The 19097-nt window shown below is 35.7% G+C and overlaps 1 protein-coding gene across 7 annotated transcripts in view; it reads right to left on the bottom strand.

The window, feature by feature from the left end:
- Nucleotides 1-2603: 2603 nt before the first annotated feature.
- Nucleotides 2604-19097, bottom strand: part of HNF4G (hepatocyte nuclear factor 4 gamma) — a 60029-nt gene continuing 43535 nt past the window's right edge. For 6 of the 7 annotated variants that reach the window (XM_046929612.1, XM_025148002.3, XM_025148003.3 and 3 more), the window contains 9 exons: nt 18262-18356; nt 14764-14870; nt 10838-10993; nt 10257-10344; nt 8000-8152; nt 7567-7803; nt 6957-7079; nt 6505-6581; nt 2604-4913 (listed from right to left, as the gene is read on the bottom strand). In XM_046929612.1, the coding sequence (XP_046785568.1) occupies nt 4860-4913; nt 6505-6581; nt 6957-7079; nt 7567-7803; nt 8000-8152; nt 10257-10344; nt 10838-10993; nt 14764-14870; nt 18262-18356 (1090 nt within the window). In that variant the 3' untranslated portion in view covers nt 2604-4859. The remainder of the gene's footprint in view (nt 4914-6504; nt 6582-6956; nt 7080-7566; nt 7804-7999; nt 8153-10256; nt 10345-10837; nt 10994-14763; nt 14871-18261; nt 18357-19097) is intronic. The other variant, XM_015282870.4, reaches the window with a different exon arrangement.

Raw genomic sequence — 19097 nt, 5'->3', positions numbered from 1 at the left:
GGAGCTGACAACCCTGTCAGCACTGCCAGTAAGTCTAGTGCTAATGTGATATCTTTGACTTATTCTTAATTGGAATGAACTGCCGTATAATGTCAGTAGCAATTATAGCTCCACAACAACTTTAAGGAACAGAGATAATCATTGTCAGAATGTTTTTTAGGTATAACTTTTGTTCCCTCGTCTTGATGAGATTTTGCCCATTCTCTTTAGAGGCTATTTATATACGATGACATTCAGTGAGAATGATTTACCTCTTTCTATCTTGTGAAAAAAGACTTCAAGTCTCTTTCATTGCATAGATGTTTATATTACGCTCCTGTCTTTCATTTTCTTACTCTTTCATAAATATTTATAATTTTAATTAGAAATCAAGTATGTATCTTTTTTTTTTTAATGGAAGAGATTTTTGAAAATGTTTTTCCTTACTCCTCATTTTAATCAAGCTTAAATTTTCAATTTTTAGAAGTCTCAAAATAGACTTCACGATTAATACTGGGATTTACCACAAGGGAATGAAGAAGCAAAGATCAACACTAGCCTTGATCGGGACTATGTCCCCTTTCTTTTTGTATTACAAAGCTGACAGAAGAGAAGGAAACCCATTAGCACAATGACGTAAAGGTTTAGGAAAAATAATTTATTCTTTGTTTGTGGTATAAAAAGAAATCTAGTGGCTCTACATCAGGGAAAGTATGAAAAATGTAGACATCTGCAAAACAGTACAGAAGATTTATGAAAGAATTAACAGAAAATGTGGCTTTAAAAATTTGTTTTCCATATATACTTTAGCATAAAGTATATTCTGTTCTGTGAGAAACAATCTGGAGTATTGCATTCGGCTCTGGGGTGTGCAGCATAAGAGATGGAGCAGATCTAGAGGAGGGATAAAAAGATGAACAGAGGAACATCTCTCCTACAAAGAAGGGTTGTGAGAGCTGGCGTTATTTAGTCTAGAGTAGATAAGGTTCCAGGAGAACTAATTATAGCCTTCAAATATTTGAAGGGGGCTTAGAGGAAAGATGGGGTGAGATACTTTATCAGGTATTGTAGTGACAAGAAAAGAGGTAACAGTTTAAAACCAAAAGAGGGTAGATTTAGACTATGTATCAGGAAGAAATTCACTACTATGAAAGTGGTGAGGCACTGAAAGTTTGCCCGGAGAAGCTGTGGATGCCCCATGTCTGGGGATGTTCAAGGCCAGGTTGGGGGGGCTCTGGGTAGCCTGATCCAGTGGGTGGGAGCCCTACCCATGACAGGGGAGCTGGAACCAGATGATCTTTGAGGTTCGTTCCTACCCAAGCCATTTTATGATTCCGTAAATAACAAATATTGGAGGTGCATAATCAGAAATAGTCTCTTGGAAAGACATGTTTTAGACAGTCACAGACTGACACAATTCAAATAAAAACAGGACTGCTACATACAAAAATAGTAAACAAGAGCTGTAATGGATTTTATTTTTTATTCTGGAACATCAAATTATCTGTAAGAGAAGGTTCCTGGAACTCAATAGATACCCTCAGTCATATTCAGAATTCCTTAACTTGGAGAAATGTTTTACAGTGATTTGACCTGAAAGTTAATATGTCCACCTCTTTCTGTAAAATATATGCTCCTGATTCACTTCTTGAAGTTGTTTCTAAACTTGATTTATTGAAATCCTTAAAGAAGGGTCTGTCTATCAGCACTTCATGTCATTGAAGATTTAGGCACCACTGTAGGCTGAAAGAAAATCTCTTCTACTCTTTAAAATCATTATTTTTTTCATTCAAGTTAGCATTTATGAGTAAAAAGCAGATAAACCCTTAATCTAGAGTAATCAGCCAGAAATACAAAATTCTTAATGGGACCTGGAGACCTCCAGCATTCATAAGTGTAGCTTCTTCTGCCTCCCGTGAAAGATTTGTCCTGAAGTTCTGCACTCCAAAGTAGAGGGTATTTGAGCAAAAGCAATTACCCCAATTCACTGTATTATTTCCCTTCTTTCCTACCCTCCAAAAATTCCCCAAATCCACTTTTATTGAAAATCCATTCACAGGAGAAATACTGTTCAAAACTTTGGAGATAGTGCTCATATAAAAAGGTCTATCTTAAAAAAAAAGTTTAAAGTTTTGAAGGTATTTACCTACAAAGTAAATAACATAGCTGTAACTACATTAGCCTAAGTAGCAGTGTTCTAGAGAAAAAAAAGGGAGTGATTTGTGAAGTTATCCCTGCCCAGAAAAAAAAGAAAATGCTGTTGAACATATGCTTCATTTTAAATACAGATGGCATTAAGCATATGCTTTTTTTTTTTCTCAGACAGGACTAAAAACTGAAAACCATAGCTATGTAATACTTTGTCATGTTACAGGAGAATCAACTAAAATGTTGCCATTATATTCTTTCATATGATTTCAATATCCTGCCTGAGCAAGAGAGTTGGATGAGATGACCTCCAGAGTTCCCTTCCAATCTCAACCATTTTGTGATCCTGTAAATACTGCGCAGATGAAAGCATGTTACAGTTTTATGCCTATTCATAAGATAAGCAATAGAAAGTGTCATCAATGTTTATGTAAACAGTAAAAAAATAATAATAATAATTAACAAGGGCAAATGTGTCATTTGGATCATTCATTTTTCTTTATTGAATTTTGATGAAAAACAGTCCATTTGAAATATTTCCAGAAACCATTTCAATTCCAAATGCTCAAAACAAAAACTTGGTATCAGAGTTCAAACATATAAAGTTACATCTTATTATAATTTAATATTTAACAAAGCTAATCATTTTTGATTTTGAATAATTAAGCTTACAAAAATAATGTTACATTTATAAAATAAATCAGCTTTTCCCAATAAATTACAGTGGTGTTCCTCTTATTCAAAAATGTAATATATTGTACAAAATAGATAACATCTTTTAGTAAGATAAAATACTAAAGTATGTTTTTCATCCAGTACATTTTGGCAGTGTGTGAAACCATGTAATTGTACATTTAATATCTAAACAACAGTGTGAAAAACTAAACCCATTATGTTATTACGTTAATTGCTTATATAAGGCAGGGGTACCCAACTTGGGGGCCATTTTATATTTCAAGTTACTTTTATTTAGTCAGACTGATCCTGTCACATTCACAAAACCGGCTTAATTAATCTGATCCAGTAAAGTCACGCATATCCAGCCACAGCTAAACATTCACTTTCTGTAAGGCGGTCACAAAAGTGACCTCAGTCAATATTTGGGTGTCTCATGCATGCTCTATCTGTTTTCTCACAAAGTGCTGGTGAACTACGTGGAGAAACAGCACAGTTCTGATCCCCCTAAAGTTAATGTCAAAACTCTGGTACTTTATTCTGCCGTAAAAAGTCTTACTAAAAGGGTCTAGTAAAAGGAGCAATGGATTGATAAAAAACAAAAACAAAAACAAGTAAACAATAACCAGCAAAAAGAAAAACACATTCTACAAAGCAAAAAGTAAACTTTAAGAGCTACTGTATGCAGACCTAGGTACAAAAGCAACTACTTCAAAATAACAAGAAGAAACACAGCATCTACCATGTGGTAAATGTATTTTCATTAAAGCCCTTTAAATGTTTAGGTCATATTTAGTATTTACTGTGTATTTTCTGCCTGAAAAAAAAAAAAAAAAAAAAAAAAAAAAAGTACGTGAAGAATCATATATATTTGTTTGAGTAACTTTAAAGGCCAGTGGTTTAGTTATACCATCTTTGGATGCTGTGATTAAGGCAAATGTCTGATTCAGGATGAACAACTTCTCACCTTGCAGAATTTCTGACTCCATTGTGTTTCATCTTTGCCATGGTTCAGCAAACTGCAAATATTTTTTCTGTTTATTTCTTATATAGCTTCTGGGGGAAAAAAAAAGAAACGAAAAACAACCTACTTTGAGGTATTAAAAGAAAAGCAATGCTGTCTGGAATAAATAAAATGTGCAAAGTGGCAATTTTCTTACAATATCATTACTGTATGAGCAAAATAATCACTTTATGTTTTATAACAGATAATTTTCAAAAATTCTTAGTGCATATATGCCCATGTGAGTATGTGTCACAATGGCCACTTTGTGCAAACTGACAGAGGGTCTATATCCAGATTAGTTAAACTCCGGAAGGAAAATTTCAATCAATTCTGGATCCTTCAAAACTAGGAAAGGAGGAAGAGGAGTCAAAGGTGACTCATCACAGTAAGTCAATTCATATCAAAAAACTGAAAATTCTGAGTTTGAAATCCAAACAGAAAGTACAGGATATGCTGGCTATCTTCATAGCTTGAAATACCATGGCTCAAATGAAGAACATCTGGAGTTAAATTCAGACATGTCTATCACTTGAGTTAGCAAATCATCTCTCTCCAGACATAGATCTACAATATAAATATGTAGGTCACTCTGAAAGCAATGCCTCCTATTTATTTCATGGAAACTACAACAGGAGTACAAAAATAGTATTTGATAGAGCAAATTATCAGTTACAAGATGCTATTTTTCAACAGTCACCACCTTTAGCAATGCATTTTTGCCAGTGATGAGCATGAGCCTGCATACCTATAAATATTTGCACCAGTGGAGGTGACCCACTGTTTCACAGCTTCTGTGACACTGTTGATAGAAAAATGTTGGCTATGCAGTCCATCTTACATCAGCCCAAATAGATGGAAGTCAAAAGACACCAAATATGGACTATATGGTGGGTTTGATAGGACAGTCCTGCCAAGATTGGTTGTGTGTTCCATGATCTTCAAACTGGTATGGGGCCTGGCATTACTGTGTTGCAGGAGAAAGGTTGTCTTCTTCTCTGGTCTGACTCTGGAAGTTTGAGCCTTCGGCTTAGTCAATCTCATCATGTAGCAGTCAGAGTTGATGGTTTGTCCAGGTTCCAGGAAATCCAGAAGAATCACCCCATTCCTGTCCCAAAAGACAGTGCACATCACTTTTCTTGCTGAGGGTTGAATCTTGAACTTTTTCTTCAGTAAAGAATTCACGTGTCTACTCCATGGACCACCATTTTTACTCAGGCTCATAGTGGTGATACCATGTGGTCCAGAAAACATTTCACCAGTACTGAAATGCACCACACATAGCATCACTGTGCTCACACCCACTGTTTGGCCTCCATAAACATTAAGCAAGTGTTGATGAATGTCAATAAGTGCAACTTTTTCCACATGAAGGAATTCAATTCCATACTTTTGCTTCATACACACTTCCATGTCAGATACCATTTTGTCAGACTGCCCCTCTGCTGACATCTGTCACAGAGCAACAAAATATAATGGAATATTGGTGGTAAGGTTTGATCTCTACTGCCATACTACCAACATCCAGCTCTGACGTTGTGAGACAGCATAATAAAATAGGAGGCGTTACTTTCAGAGCAGCTCTGATACAATTATTTTGTAGATAAAGTTTAGAGTGATTGCTGATGCATTCACCAGACAGTTAGACAAATAACACAAGGGCTACATTTACATTAGCAAGTTAAACAGGACAAAGTCTATATACTCAAGTCTTGAGGTCAACTGACATGGCCTGGCCATGTTCCTACAGTTCTTCTATGTAAAGAAACATGGCAATATTGAAAGTGCATAGTGAAAAGTGTCCCTAGACAGGCCTAATTCCCAAAATATCCCAGGAAATTGTCTGGGAGAGAATAGTTCTTACCATTAAAAATTCAGACCCTTTTGTAATTCTTTATTAATGTAAATGGTAGCACTCTGGTGTCTGTACATCCATGCCTAAGCACTGTCTCATTGAGCAATATAGACATTACTGTGCATGTAGATTTCAAAAAGTTCTCAAACATCTTTGCATATGGCAAGCCCTCCCTCTGATTCATACAAATTCGTATGCAGGGAAGATTCAACACTTTTGTTGAAATTTTACTTGAAAGAGATGCTTCTTTCAAATCAGTATTTTTGAAAACGTATTGAATATTTCTATCCATTCAGTATTTCCTTGTTTTTATTTAGTACACGTGCTTTGTTTGTGGAAACTTGGCTTTGGTTTGACTAACCCACTTTTTCATGCCTACAATTCACAGCTAAACAAGCCCTAGCCAGTTCAGTCACAATGAAAAAAAAAGTTATGTACACAACTAAAACAATAATATTAAGATGACAACTAGAACAGAAAACAAAAAAAAATGAATCTGTGCAGTTAAGAGATCTAAAAATAACATCAACCTTTATAAATTTTTATCAGACTGTAGTATCAACAGTTACAGCTTTGCATAGCAGTCAGAACAGTGAGTATTACTTTCCAAATCATAAAGGGTCTCAAGAAACACCCACAGTAGTGGCTGCTGGGGAAATAATCATCCTGAGATTTTAAATGTGCAAGTTTCCTACCAAATTGTGTAGTGCATAAAAAGGAAGGAGGAATGGAAGGAGGGAGAACTGAAGGGAAAGAATGGGGAAAATAAGGAAGGTAGGAAGAACAAGACAAAGAAATATTATCACAATGATTTTTGTTTCAAAATAGACTGCTGTGCAATTACTGAAGCCTGATTTGAAGACATTTTGTATTCTTGTCCAGAGCCTTGAGGAGGAGAAGGTAATGGAGTTTCTGGTGTTGCTGAAAAAGAATTCAGAAAGAATTGCACTTTTTTATATTTTTTCCAATTCTGCACAAATATATACATACTACTGACCCCAAATAAAGTACTTCTACATTTGTCATGCTATGCAAATAGGACATTATTGGAGATTTCAGCTTATTAGAAATTGTGCATGTAAAACCAACGATGTAGCAGAATGGTGCTAAATTGTTAAAATTAGATTAAATTCAAGTCAAAGACTTACTTATCACTGTTTACAAACGTTTTTAATTCACAATTATTTTTTTCTTTATGAAATAACTCTATAAGCACTGACAGGCCACCATTTTAATTAATATGTTAAACTGTAAGACTGAAATGTTCTGATGGAAGGCTAACTTGCAATTACTTACAAATCTGTTCTGCATGTACAGGAGCAGACATTGAACTTATGAGGATAGTTTGGCCAGTTAATGGATCTTGGGCTAAGTGAGGATGTACTGGATGATGTAAATGACTGGCATCATTAGAAGTACCTGCAAAAATAACATGAGCACATATCAGTTTAGAAGAGCAGGTTGTTGCCAGCAATTTATACTGCAATAATTACATTCCTGCAGAGCAAATATTTTGATTGGCAATTTGAATAATTGCCTCTGGGTATTCATTAAACAATTTAACCAGACTTCAACCACATTAAGCACTGTGTTTATTTGCACTGTTTTGACTGCATTAACGGAGGATTTCTTGAAATATTTGTAAGAATTCTGTAATCTGCCAAGGGAATTCTATGTCTAGATAACCAACAAAGACTAAGAAGTACACAGCACAGTCTGAGGCTGTAGGACTGAGGGAACAAGATGAGCAGAAAAGACAAGCATTTAGCTAACAATTATATGACTTGAAGCTCAGTCAGTGTGGCACTGGTCAAAGTGCTTGCTTACATCATGATTCCCTCAGCATCTCAGTGTGCTAAATTCAGCAGAATACAGCATGGTAAATTTTGAGAGGTTGTGAACTTACCTCCCAGTAACATTTCCTGAAGCAAACTGTCAATTTTAACAATTCCAAATAGTTTAACCAGTTGTATTTGCTCAATCATTTGCCAAGTGATACTCTGGAGTGTAGGCAGTAAAAGCAAAAGCTCTCCAAATCTTCCTCGGGAGTCATATTGACGGTCATTGATATAATCTTCTAAACTGATTTGGACTTGGTACCGCATGTTCTTAATCTTCACTGGATTACTCAGGCCTTTTGCATCTGAAAAATGACAAAAGCATACAGTCAAGGTAAATTTTGATTTGGGAGGAGTATCTTACTTTTTTTTTCCATTTTGTTCTTTTCCTTCCAGCCAGATATCATGAGCAGCTTCTATATCAATAAAAATCACTTTCAGTGTAATCTGAACAAAATCTATAATTAACAATATTTCTGAGATACATTTTCAGGAATGTACCTGGATCAAAAAACACAATCGCTTTCAAGCAGGCATACTCATTGTCATCTATCTGAATTTCCTGGAAGGGTCGAACTAGTTCATCTAGGATTCGATTTGCCACTCGGCTGATCTCCACTTCAGTACTGTTGCGATGGATTATGTAGTTGTTACCTTGGAAAGAAAGAATAGCAAAATGTAGACTAATATAAAGATTTAGATGCAATATACTACGTAATGAAAATCATTTTCAAAAACATATTTTATTTTGCTTAATCAAATTAATATTTTTTCATTCAACATCTCTCCTTTATAGCATACAAAACTCTCATGATGCAAATAAAGTTATACTTACCAATTATAGGTCTCACCTAGTGAATAAACTGTGCAGATAAATATACCATCATGTGTAGTTACTTATTAGTTCACAGGACTGAGACGGATGTTTGAATGCACAAGCATGGAATAAGCAAGCTTTTCAACAAAAGATAACTACACCAGTAAACTGATCTAACTTTTTTTCTCACCCCATTATATCCCAAGACAAATAATCAGATTTTTCATTGGACAAAAAGGTTTTTTTCAGACAAGACACCAAGAATGCCTCTTCATCCAACAAATGCTTCCATTATTCCTAACAAAATGTAGAAGCATCAGAAAACTTTCAGTAAATAATCAATTTTACCTCTACTTTTCATTTTAAGTTTCCATTTTGTGTAAGTCACCATCGTGATATCTTAATTCAGCTACTGTACAAGAAAGCATCTAACATAAGTGGTAAGAACAGTGGGAAGATCACAGAGCTTCCAGAAGCCACACTTTTGTTTTGTAAAGAAAAGTTGATGAACTTTTCTTGTGATCTATCAATCACAAAATAGATGATAGATCACTAGATAGATGAACTATCACAAGAGATCTATGCCAAAATGACTCATAGACTATACAGATATCTACCTTGAAGTATCAGAAATAAGCATAGCCTCAAACTATTTCTTCTTTCAGTATATATGCTGATTCTGGTAATGCTGACTATAATTTTCTGCTTATTATTTTCTCATTATTTGTTCTTATTATTTAATAATCCTGATAAAGCTGTATTATGCATGTTAATTTTGTCAGTAAAATGACAGCTAGAGAAAGAACTAGATCAAAGAAGTCATCTGTATAGTTTCTAATTTGAAAATATTGCTGATGCCAGTAATATCTTCAGAGTAAGCCCTTTCTGTCCCTATAATCTTATGGTATGTCTGAAAGGAAATTCAAACTGAATCACAGCTATGGAAAGGCAAACCCAAAGAAGTAGCAGAAAACTCCTTTGTACCACAACACTGATGAATAAACTAGTTTGAGTTAATATTCTGCATAGTCTTGACTCACATCAGCTGTCCAAAAAGACTTAAACACTTTCTTACAAAACAGCCAAAGAACTGAACATATTAATGAGGACATTTTTGGTAGGGTGCACTTTAGACTTGCAAACTGCTGTGTCAAAGGTTGCTAGCAAATTTCTCATCATGCCACTATGCACATAGGCACATATCATATGACTGTGCCTCCCTGTTGTGTGACTGAAGGGAAGACTTGCTTCCAGTTTGACAACGTTCCCTTCACTCTTCCCTAACAGCTCTGGTCTCTATATAACCCAGCAAAGGTTACAATCAAGAATATGCTTGTTGCATGATTTGTTACACACGCAACACTCACACTGTTCCATACATGTAAGTACCTACATCCAACATGGCAGGGGAAAATGGGATTGCACTTTGCATGGTGACACATGGCAGCTGTCAAAACAGTAGTGAAAAAAATGTTGGGAAAGACAGCTGCAGGGAACAGGACATCCACTTTTGTAGCCTACAGAATCTACTGTGATAATTTCCGAAGAGCTTTTAGGAAAGAACCAGGTGAATGGTTTTCATTAAATTAATCTACTCCCTTAAATGAAGATTTCTTATGTGATTTTGGTACTGGTGGTGGTTTTTGTTGTTATTGTATTATTTTGTTTCTATCTTTTTTTTTTTTTTTTTGTATGGGACAAAGACGCCAAAAATGATGCTAATGTAAGGAAATCATTTGCTAGGAAATCTCTAAATTGTGGCTTCTGGTATCCTGCTTTTGCTGAAACAGGGCATATGACATTATGTCTTTAATAGCTATTTAGCATTCACAGAATGCATTGCTTTAATTATGTCAGAACAGTTGTCCCACTTAAGTGACTGTATGGTTGCTTGTGTACTATAACATCATCATTATTAATTGAGATAAAACCAATATTCACCTAAAAGTAAAATGTCCTTATATGCCATGGACCGTTTTGCTGCTCCAAGCAACAGGTGCTCCCCAGCATGCGCTCTCAGCAGTGCAACCTTACAAAAAATAGCAGACTCATTAGAAAATGAAGAAGTAACTTCCAAGAAAGGGCAAAATGAACGAGTAGGCATATTAACATGAGCACGTTTAGCTATATGTACTGCAAGGTCATATGGTAAAATGTCAAATAAATATAAAAACCTTCCTTTGTACAACACTGTATGACAATATTATAATAAAATTATAATTTCTTGTCACTTTTAGCAGTTGGGAATGATCTTAAACATATAAATCTATAAAATATTTCTAAGTCAGTACAGTCCTTGTATTTATTTCCTTGCATTTATTTCACTAACAAATTTTGCTCTGAAATTTTAGGTGGTGTTACTTCAAAATTAAAAAAAAAAAAAAAAAAAAAAAAAGGTTTAAAACCAGGCATCTAGTATCCAGCTATATTTGATCAGACACTGCATTATTGTTTTCTCATAAAATTAAAATATCACAGAAAGAAAAAGACAGTTATTCTCTCTCTTTAGTCTCCTCTTGTACCTGGTCATCCAGTGGTAATTCACAGAAGCCAGGAATATATTTAGCCCATTCCACCAGGACCAAAAGTTGCTGCTTCATAGATTCACAGACATCACTAATACCAGCAATTTTCTTAGCATTTATGTCAGTGCTTGCACCAGGACTGGAGACTGAGATCTAGACATATTGAAAAAAAATATTAATAGTGTTGAATTTCATATAATTGCATTTTCAGAGCAAACTAAGGAAAAGAAATGGCAGCAGTTATCTCATACTCTTAAGAAATTCCTTGCCTATACAGATAATACAGATAGAATAGTCTACACAAAAAATATAAAACTTAATTTCTCATTATTACCTCTATTCATATAATGGTACAATAGCTCCTCCTTCCAAAATATTATTTGTAAAGATTCTAAAGCCTGCATTGTCTGTAGACAGGAGAGTTTTGTTTTGTTTAGGTCCAGGTTTTGATTTTTTTTTCCTTTAAAATGGCTGTAATTTACCTCATTTTAGAAAAAAAAAAAAAAAAGGAGTTCATATGCAATAAAATAAAAGGCTAAGAAAGAAAGAGAAAATGGGTAGCATGTTTTTCTAGTGAAAAGTATCACTAACTTCTGAAGTTAAAATAGGGACAGAACAAAGTAATGTATGAGGCTATTGAAACAGTTTCACTTTACTTTTTACTTAAGAAAGGATACTTGAGAAATCCTGAGATCCTGTAACCCCTCTGCTATTTCCCCCACTCCAGCCCCTAAAAAAAAAAATAACAATAAACGTTTGATTTTTTTGTGGTTACAGATTTCAGGATTGTGGATCCTATTTAGGTTGACTCCTGCCATATCCTCCTCATTCTCAGATCTGTGTTTAATCACCCATTGGGACCCATGGTGAAATCCCATTATCCTTGGATGGTCAAAGGGAGTTGCACTTCTGAACTAAAACCCAGCACTTCCTACATAATTCAGTAGCCTAAAACACTGAAAACAGCTTAGGTAGTAATGGCAGTTAACCATTTGAACGTCAGTTCTCAGGAGAATACAGCAGTCAATGAGATTAAAAAAAAAAAAAAAAAAAAAAAAAAAAGGCCTCAGAGATAGTTCAACACAATGATGTAGGAAAAGAGTTAGAGATATTGTCTCTTTGTAGGCAGACCATTTGTGAAATCCTTGCTGTAAACATGAATCTATTTCAGACATCTGTTCTACAAAAATAAAGTTGAAAATATCAGGTATTGCTTAGGTAGGAGCTAGTAGAATAATTTAGTCTAGAAAAACCAAAATACAGAAAAAGAATAATGAAATTCAGCATATTTTCTTCTTTCCAGAAAAGTCTTGATGGTCAATTGAAAGTACCTACACAGGGAAGAAAATTATCATAGCAAGAGACTCTCTCATCTATCAGAAAAATGGATATATCACCATCCACCAACTAGAAGTTAGTTCAAGAGGGAAAACAACATGCAGGTTCTTTAATCATTACACATAATGACTCATGAACTTGAAACACACTCTATCCTTTAATATCCTAAGCTATACAACTTGATAAATTTTAAGATTACAGGCTGTGTGCTGACATTACTCAGTGAACTTCTATTGGGGATCCATTATGAACTTCTAGGACTGCATGTCTTAACAAAGACATGAAACAGAGAACTTTCCTCTTTCTCCATTGCTCCTCATTTCTGGGTTTCAGCATGGGTGTCACCAGCTTGATGAACAAGACAATATAACACTACATTCCTATCATCCTGAGGAACGTCAGTGACATATCTTTATTGAGAGTACAGCATGTCCCTTACACATTTATGTGGTCCAAGACTCTCAGTTTGTGGGAGAAGAATTTTACTTGCACAATTTATCTCCACAAGCAATCCTCGGGGATGAAATAAATTATTTTCCTCATTTTAATATGAAATATAAAAAATGGAATACTGCCTTCTTTCTCATTTTCAAAGCTCAAATACTTGACTAAGTACTGGACTTGGGGGTTGTGGTGGACAAAAAGGTTGACACAAGCAAGCAGTGTGCACTTACAGCCCAGAAGGCCAGCAGTATCCTGGGCTGCATCAAAGTAGGAGTGGCCAGCAGGACAAGGGAGGTGATTGTCCCCCTCTGCTTGGCTCTCATGAGCCCCCATTGGGAGTACTATATCCAAGTGTGAGGCCCATAGCACAAGAAAGTGTGGAGCTGTTGAGAGTCCAGAGGAGGGCCATGAGGATACTGAGAGGGCTGGAACACCTCTGTTATGGAAAAAGACTGAGGGAGCTGGGCTTGTTCATCTTGGAGAAGAAAAGGCTCCAGGACACCTCATTGCGGCCTTCCAGTACTTAAAGGGAGTTTATTAACAGGAGGGAGATCAACTTTTTACACAGTCTGAGAGTGATAGAACTATGGGGGACAGATTTAAACTAAAAAAAAGGGAGATTTAGGTTAGATGTTAGGAGGAAATTACTTTAAACGTGGTAAGGCAGTGCAACAGGTTGCTCAGAGAAGCTGTGGAAGCCCCATCCCTGAAGGTGACTGAGGCCAGGAGGGATGGGTCCTTGGGCAGCTTGATCTGGTGGGTGGCAACCCTTCTCAGAGCAGGGGAAGTGGAAGTAGATGGTCTTTAAAGTACCTTCCAACCCAAGACTTGCTATGACTCTATCATATGATGTATGACACTACCAAACTCTTGAAATCTCTTCTCAGGACTGAACTACTACAGGCCCATTCAACTGAGGCAAAAACAAGGACCTCTAGAACATTGCTCTTCCATCACATTAAAATAACCTCTTGGCCTTTAAGGTTTGGCATACTGGAAGCAATTCTGTTTTACTACACCATATCAAACAATAATAATAATAAATTTTTGTGTGAATGCACAAGGTGGTGTTTTAGGACAGGAATCTACCAGCTGACAAGAACTCCGTGGCAGAAAAGACTGAGGATGTGATTCTCTTTAAGAAAGCTCTTATTCCTGAACTGCATGCATCAGTTGGAAATGATTAAGGGACTGACACACACATGCACACACTAAAAAGCATAATAAGCAAGTTCAAAGAATTACTAAGGAGGTAAAATAGGTATATTTTTCATACTGCATAGCTGTGAAAGGTAGGAAGGTCCATTATGTTCATCTGCCCAGACATGCAATATCTGCCAAAGACTATCACCCAGTAATTCCTGCATCAATTCTTTAAAGACAGTTCCACCCTAAGAGATGCTGATAAAGGATGAGATTACAAAACATGTGGGGATGTATAAATCAGTCAACATGAAATCATAAAGGTGGCAGTTAAATTCTAAGTTAGCAAGAGGTGCAAGAATGCAGAATCAATGACCATGATTTATCTCAGTTGCAGAAAAGGCCTGGAGACTGTTCCATTCAGCAATTGATTGAACAGGAAAAAAAAAAAAAAAAGAGAGAGAGAGAAAAAAAAGAAAATGAAGTTCAGATGAGACAAAGAAAATTTAAAAGAAAGCTGAGAATAGAGTTTGCAGTTGGAACACTTCTGTTTGCCTTATTTATAATACCTAAGGATATTGAAAATGGGATTTTCAAAAGAATGTAAGGAAATGAGTGTCTACACCCATTAGAAATTTAATGCGTTTGGACAATTTTTTCACTAATGTTTCGTAGGAAAGCAAGCCTCTAGAACAGATAGGTGCCACCAGCTGCCTGAGATAGCAACTGATTTAAAAGCAGTAAGAACCATAAAGCTTTATTAAGAAAGGCGCCTAGGACATATTGTCCAGGACAAAGTAGAAATTTTATATTGACTTTGCTTTAAGAATGAATTCTGTTGCTGGTTCTTTATTGGAAAGAGGAAACCGGGTATATTTTGGAAGTAGGAAGAAAGTAATCTCTGAAATTATATTGGATACCACGAGAATCTGAAAGTATTTAACCACAGAAAATATTTTCTTGAAGTCATTAAAGAATTTTATGGAAGATATCAGTACCTGACGGGAAAGTGCCTCAGCTTGTGACAATGTGCTAATAGAGGGAATGTTGCAGCCATCAAAAGTATTTCTTCTTGTACTTATCCTGTCCCGTTCATTTTGTACAGCTGGAAGAGAATAATTGCCTGATTTATTGACTTGTAAACATTGCCACACAATATCATTACAGAGGCTTACTAGATAATTATAAGAATAAAAAGTATGGCATTCAAAAAACCTTGTGCATTCAGCTCTGAGTAATGAAAAAGACTGACAGTACGTGTTCATGGTCCTTATCCACAGTGTGGTGTTTGCTTATAAAACTTAATACAACTAATTGTAGCTAGAAACTGAACTTCAATAGATGCACCTTTTTGATAGTGATAGAAACGCACATCTCAGTACTGCTGAATAGGTCAAGAGGTACAGCACCATGAAAAATGTCTGTGTGAGAGGTAGTTTTCTACGAGAAACCTTGATACAGCAATGAATAATGAACTAAATATTCTAGTAAAATAATTTTAAGACTTAAATATCATACTGTGACAGTGAATTCCTAGCCAGTTTACAGAACATTAACTAAGTGAGAAATTAAAAAACAAAAAAGCACCAGAAAGGTTCCAGGCAGGTAACTTTTGTCCCATGGGGGAAAAAAAAGGTTGTTGAAAGGACTTTAAATATGGAATCCTTAATCGGTACATGCAAGGCTTATGAAGCAACAAGGCTTAGTTCTGAATTCAAGGAAGAATGAAAAATAAAACTATCAATCAGATATTTCTACAACCTAGTGCATGTCCAAGGTTAGGCCAGGAAAGAAAAAAAAAAAAAAAAAGAATTATACTGATCAAAATATTTTTTACTGCACAAGGAATCTCATCATCTTTTAAGAGCAGCAGCTTTATTTCCAAAGATATGTTTGCTGTTTTGTGAGCAGTTCCAAAGGCTTCAATAAAACAGAAAATAAATAAATAAAAAACTGAATAGTTTTCAGGGTTTATCTGAACAATGCACATAGTTTATTCCTGAGGAGTAGTAACTTTTTGCCAAGGACATTCAATGATGGGCCTTTTATTAAAGTCACAGTAAGAAATGTTGTGCAGTGATAAACATGAAGTGCTAAATGTGCCTGAAGAAGTGAGACAAAAAATGCAACCTTTTTTAAAAGAATGGAGAATAAACACTCACTTTTAATCTCAGAAGATTAGTGTCACATAGCTAATTAAAATAATATCAATACTAACTAAAATTAATGAAATAGTAAGCTATTCTGCCAATCACTAGTGGAAGTTACTAGCAGAGCACTTGAGAATTATAGGCAAATGCCTCTATTATTTTTTGGGAATGTATAATTTCAGATAGACTGAATTGTCTATCTTTCTGAGCCTTTGTTCAGACTCCATAAGGAAGGGAGAATATTTTCTCAAAGAGGGCTTGTATAGCCTCTACCAGCTGAAGCCCTTTTCACCTTTGCCTTGAAGGAAAGAAAGTGATTTCCTGGAAACAAGCTAAGAATATATCATACAGACTATGCTACACTTATGCTATAAGAGATAACCTGATGGTGTAGAGAGAGGTCTATAACAGCATATGAGCAGTGAAATCTACAATTCAGTCTCTTGAATTATTTTACTGCTGGGAAGCCTTGAATAAACATGACTTGGGTATGGGGAAAAATGAAAGCTTTATAGGTAGTGGAACTGAAAGAGGCAGAATAGTGTAAATGAGATTAGAATTCTGAACAGGATATATATTTTCATTTATAACATGAATCAGCAGTATGCCTTGTGTTCACATTATCTAACTGCACACTGGGCTACCCAGCATGCAAGAGACACTGGAAAACTGGGCCTAGTGGAGGGCTATGGTGCTGTAACACACGTGATGTCCAAGGTGAGGCAGAGTAGTTGTTTTTATAAGAAAAAGAGGACCAAGGTAGGCCTAACTTCAGTAGATCCAGATTCTTCTCACATGCGCAGTGAAAGGCCAAGGCAATAGAGACTACACTAACTGCAAAATGAGAAATTCCAGTTATATATTATAAAGAAAATCTTCATAGTGAGGGCTGTCAAGCAGTGGAAAAGGTTGCTGACAGAGGTTGAGAAATGCCCTCTCTTAGGGACTATCTAAACCTGGCTGGACAAAGTTCTTAGCAACCTGACTGAACCTAGAAATTATCCCTGTTTTAAATGGGGGCCTGGGCCAGATGACTTCCAGATGCCCCTTCTGAGCTAAAATGTTCTTTATTTCCCATTTTTGAAAGTCTATAAAGCTTTGTTTTTTGCAGAAGTTCTAGGGCTGCTATGTATATGAAGGTATTCCTTTTTTTTCATGTCAGATTAATAGTACATAACCAACACGTTACTGATTTTAATGGTTAAAATTCCAGAAGACTAAACTGTGTTCCACAAAAATATCAAACCTATTTCATACAAGCACAGTACTACCTGTTTAGTTAGACTATTCCTCTGTAGTTGCAAGGAAAAAAATCCTGTTATCTCATACTATCACTTGAATACTAGCAAAGCCATATGATAATACAGATACTTAAAAGCACAAAGAAACAGCTTCCTTCATCTTAGGAAAGCAATGTCTAGACTAAAACTGATACAGACTAGTTACAGTACAGGACAGTCACGCACTCCCATTGCAGACTGGCCTTCCAGATGACATATCATGTTCCAAATAAACTCCAAAATGCAGAGAGTATCACAGAAGACAAATTCATTTCTGACTGCTTATTTGAACCGGATAAGGATGCCTTTTGCCACTACATTATAACTGAAAGTGAAGCAAGAAGCCCAACGAGTTGGTACTCATGTCTCTGATATTTCCACTGCCTTTCTTTTGCTATTGCTCTGATAACACAGTGGTCTGATCCTTCCATGTCCTCAAGAAGATCACCAGATTGCATTTGTCAGGTAGATGCATAAATGTCTTTTCTCACATACATACAAGTGTATTTTACATACACATATTAAGTCCCAGTGAGACTGGAAATATTTCTGATTGTTGACACTCCACTAACAGTTACCACAGTTACCTCACACTTCTTCTTTAAGACTTTCAAATATTTAAAATGGATGGAATAAGCAAGTCATCACTGTAGCTTAGGTAGGGCAGAAACACAATGCTAAACATGTATTTTATGACTCAAATTTGGAAAAAATTATAAATTAGAATTGAAATTCTGTGCTTTGAATTTTTCCAGGCATATGGCTCAACACTTAGAAAACAATGAATTTTCGTGCCAGGATTCATGGATTAAGCAGTCGAGATTCACTTTAAACCTGTCATGTTTGATAATGCCCAAAGTGTTAAAACTGCTTACCCACCTGAAAATTAGATGATGCATACTTCACCTCAGTATAAATCTCCATCATGCAGTCACTATAGCAGATTTTCCATTAATCATTTTGCTGTTAATTTTTTTAAAATTTTGATTAAATTTGGAATTTTGACTAAATTTTTAAACTTAGGTTCTATTACTCTGGCATATCAAATAATAAACGAGCCTATTACCTTCTTTTTTCATTCCTGCTCGAAAACATTTTTTTAAACGACAATATCTGCACTGATTCCTTTTGTCCTTGTCAACAACACATTGCCGGCTGAACCTATCAGAGACAAAAAAAGGGTAAAAATACAAGGCATTACTAAAGCACCACTCTGGTTATGAAGGGGAAAACTAATTTGTGCTCTCAGAATTATGTCTGTAACTACAGAATTTCTTCTGTAGTTTTTTTCCCTATCAGTCAGTCCTGAGAGATTTCATACCTCCTTATTTTGCAGACGCATATGTGTATGTACGTATAAAATACATACTAGAATGGGCAAGAATGGAATATTTTTGAGTTATGCTTTATTGTGAGATATGCAAGTGATTGCCTCCACAGAAACGGTTGGGATGAAATGCTACTAATAGAAGAACAGGATAATTGATGAAAATGTCAACTGTCACCAGCACAGAGCAGCCTACCCATTCCTGCAAAACCAGTACCCTTGGTTGGCAAAGTTTACTCCTAGGAGCTAACAAATTAACAAGTTACCTGTAATATCATTACAGGTGACAATTAAACAGGAAACAGGAGGGAAAATAAGCCTGAATATAGCAATAAAGTAAAGATGCGGAAACACACAGAGTGTGACACTGCAAGGAAGTTTTCTCATGCACATCCACAGATATTCCTAAGGAAAATGTATATGAGGCATCCCCTCCTCTCCATTTGCTTTTGCCTTTTTTTTTTTTTTTTGTGCATGTGTTAGATAAATAAATCTATCTTCTTCAGAGCTATCCTTGGACTCTGTTCTATCAGCTCTTGTTACACCATTTTAGAAGCATGTCTATGATCATGACA

Source organism: Gallus gallus, chromosome 2, assembly GCF_016699485.2.
Source record: "Gallus gallus isolate bGalGal1 chromosome 2, bGalGal1.mat.broiler.GRCg7b, whole genome shotgun sequence".
Classification (NCBI taxonomy): domain Eukaryota; kingdom Metazoa; phylum Chordata; class Aves; order Galliformes; family Phasianidae; genus Gallus; species Gallus gallus.
Note: the sequence above shows the minus strand (reverse complement) of the source record. Positions and strands in the feature narration are given on the sequence as shown.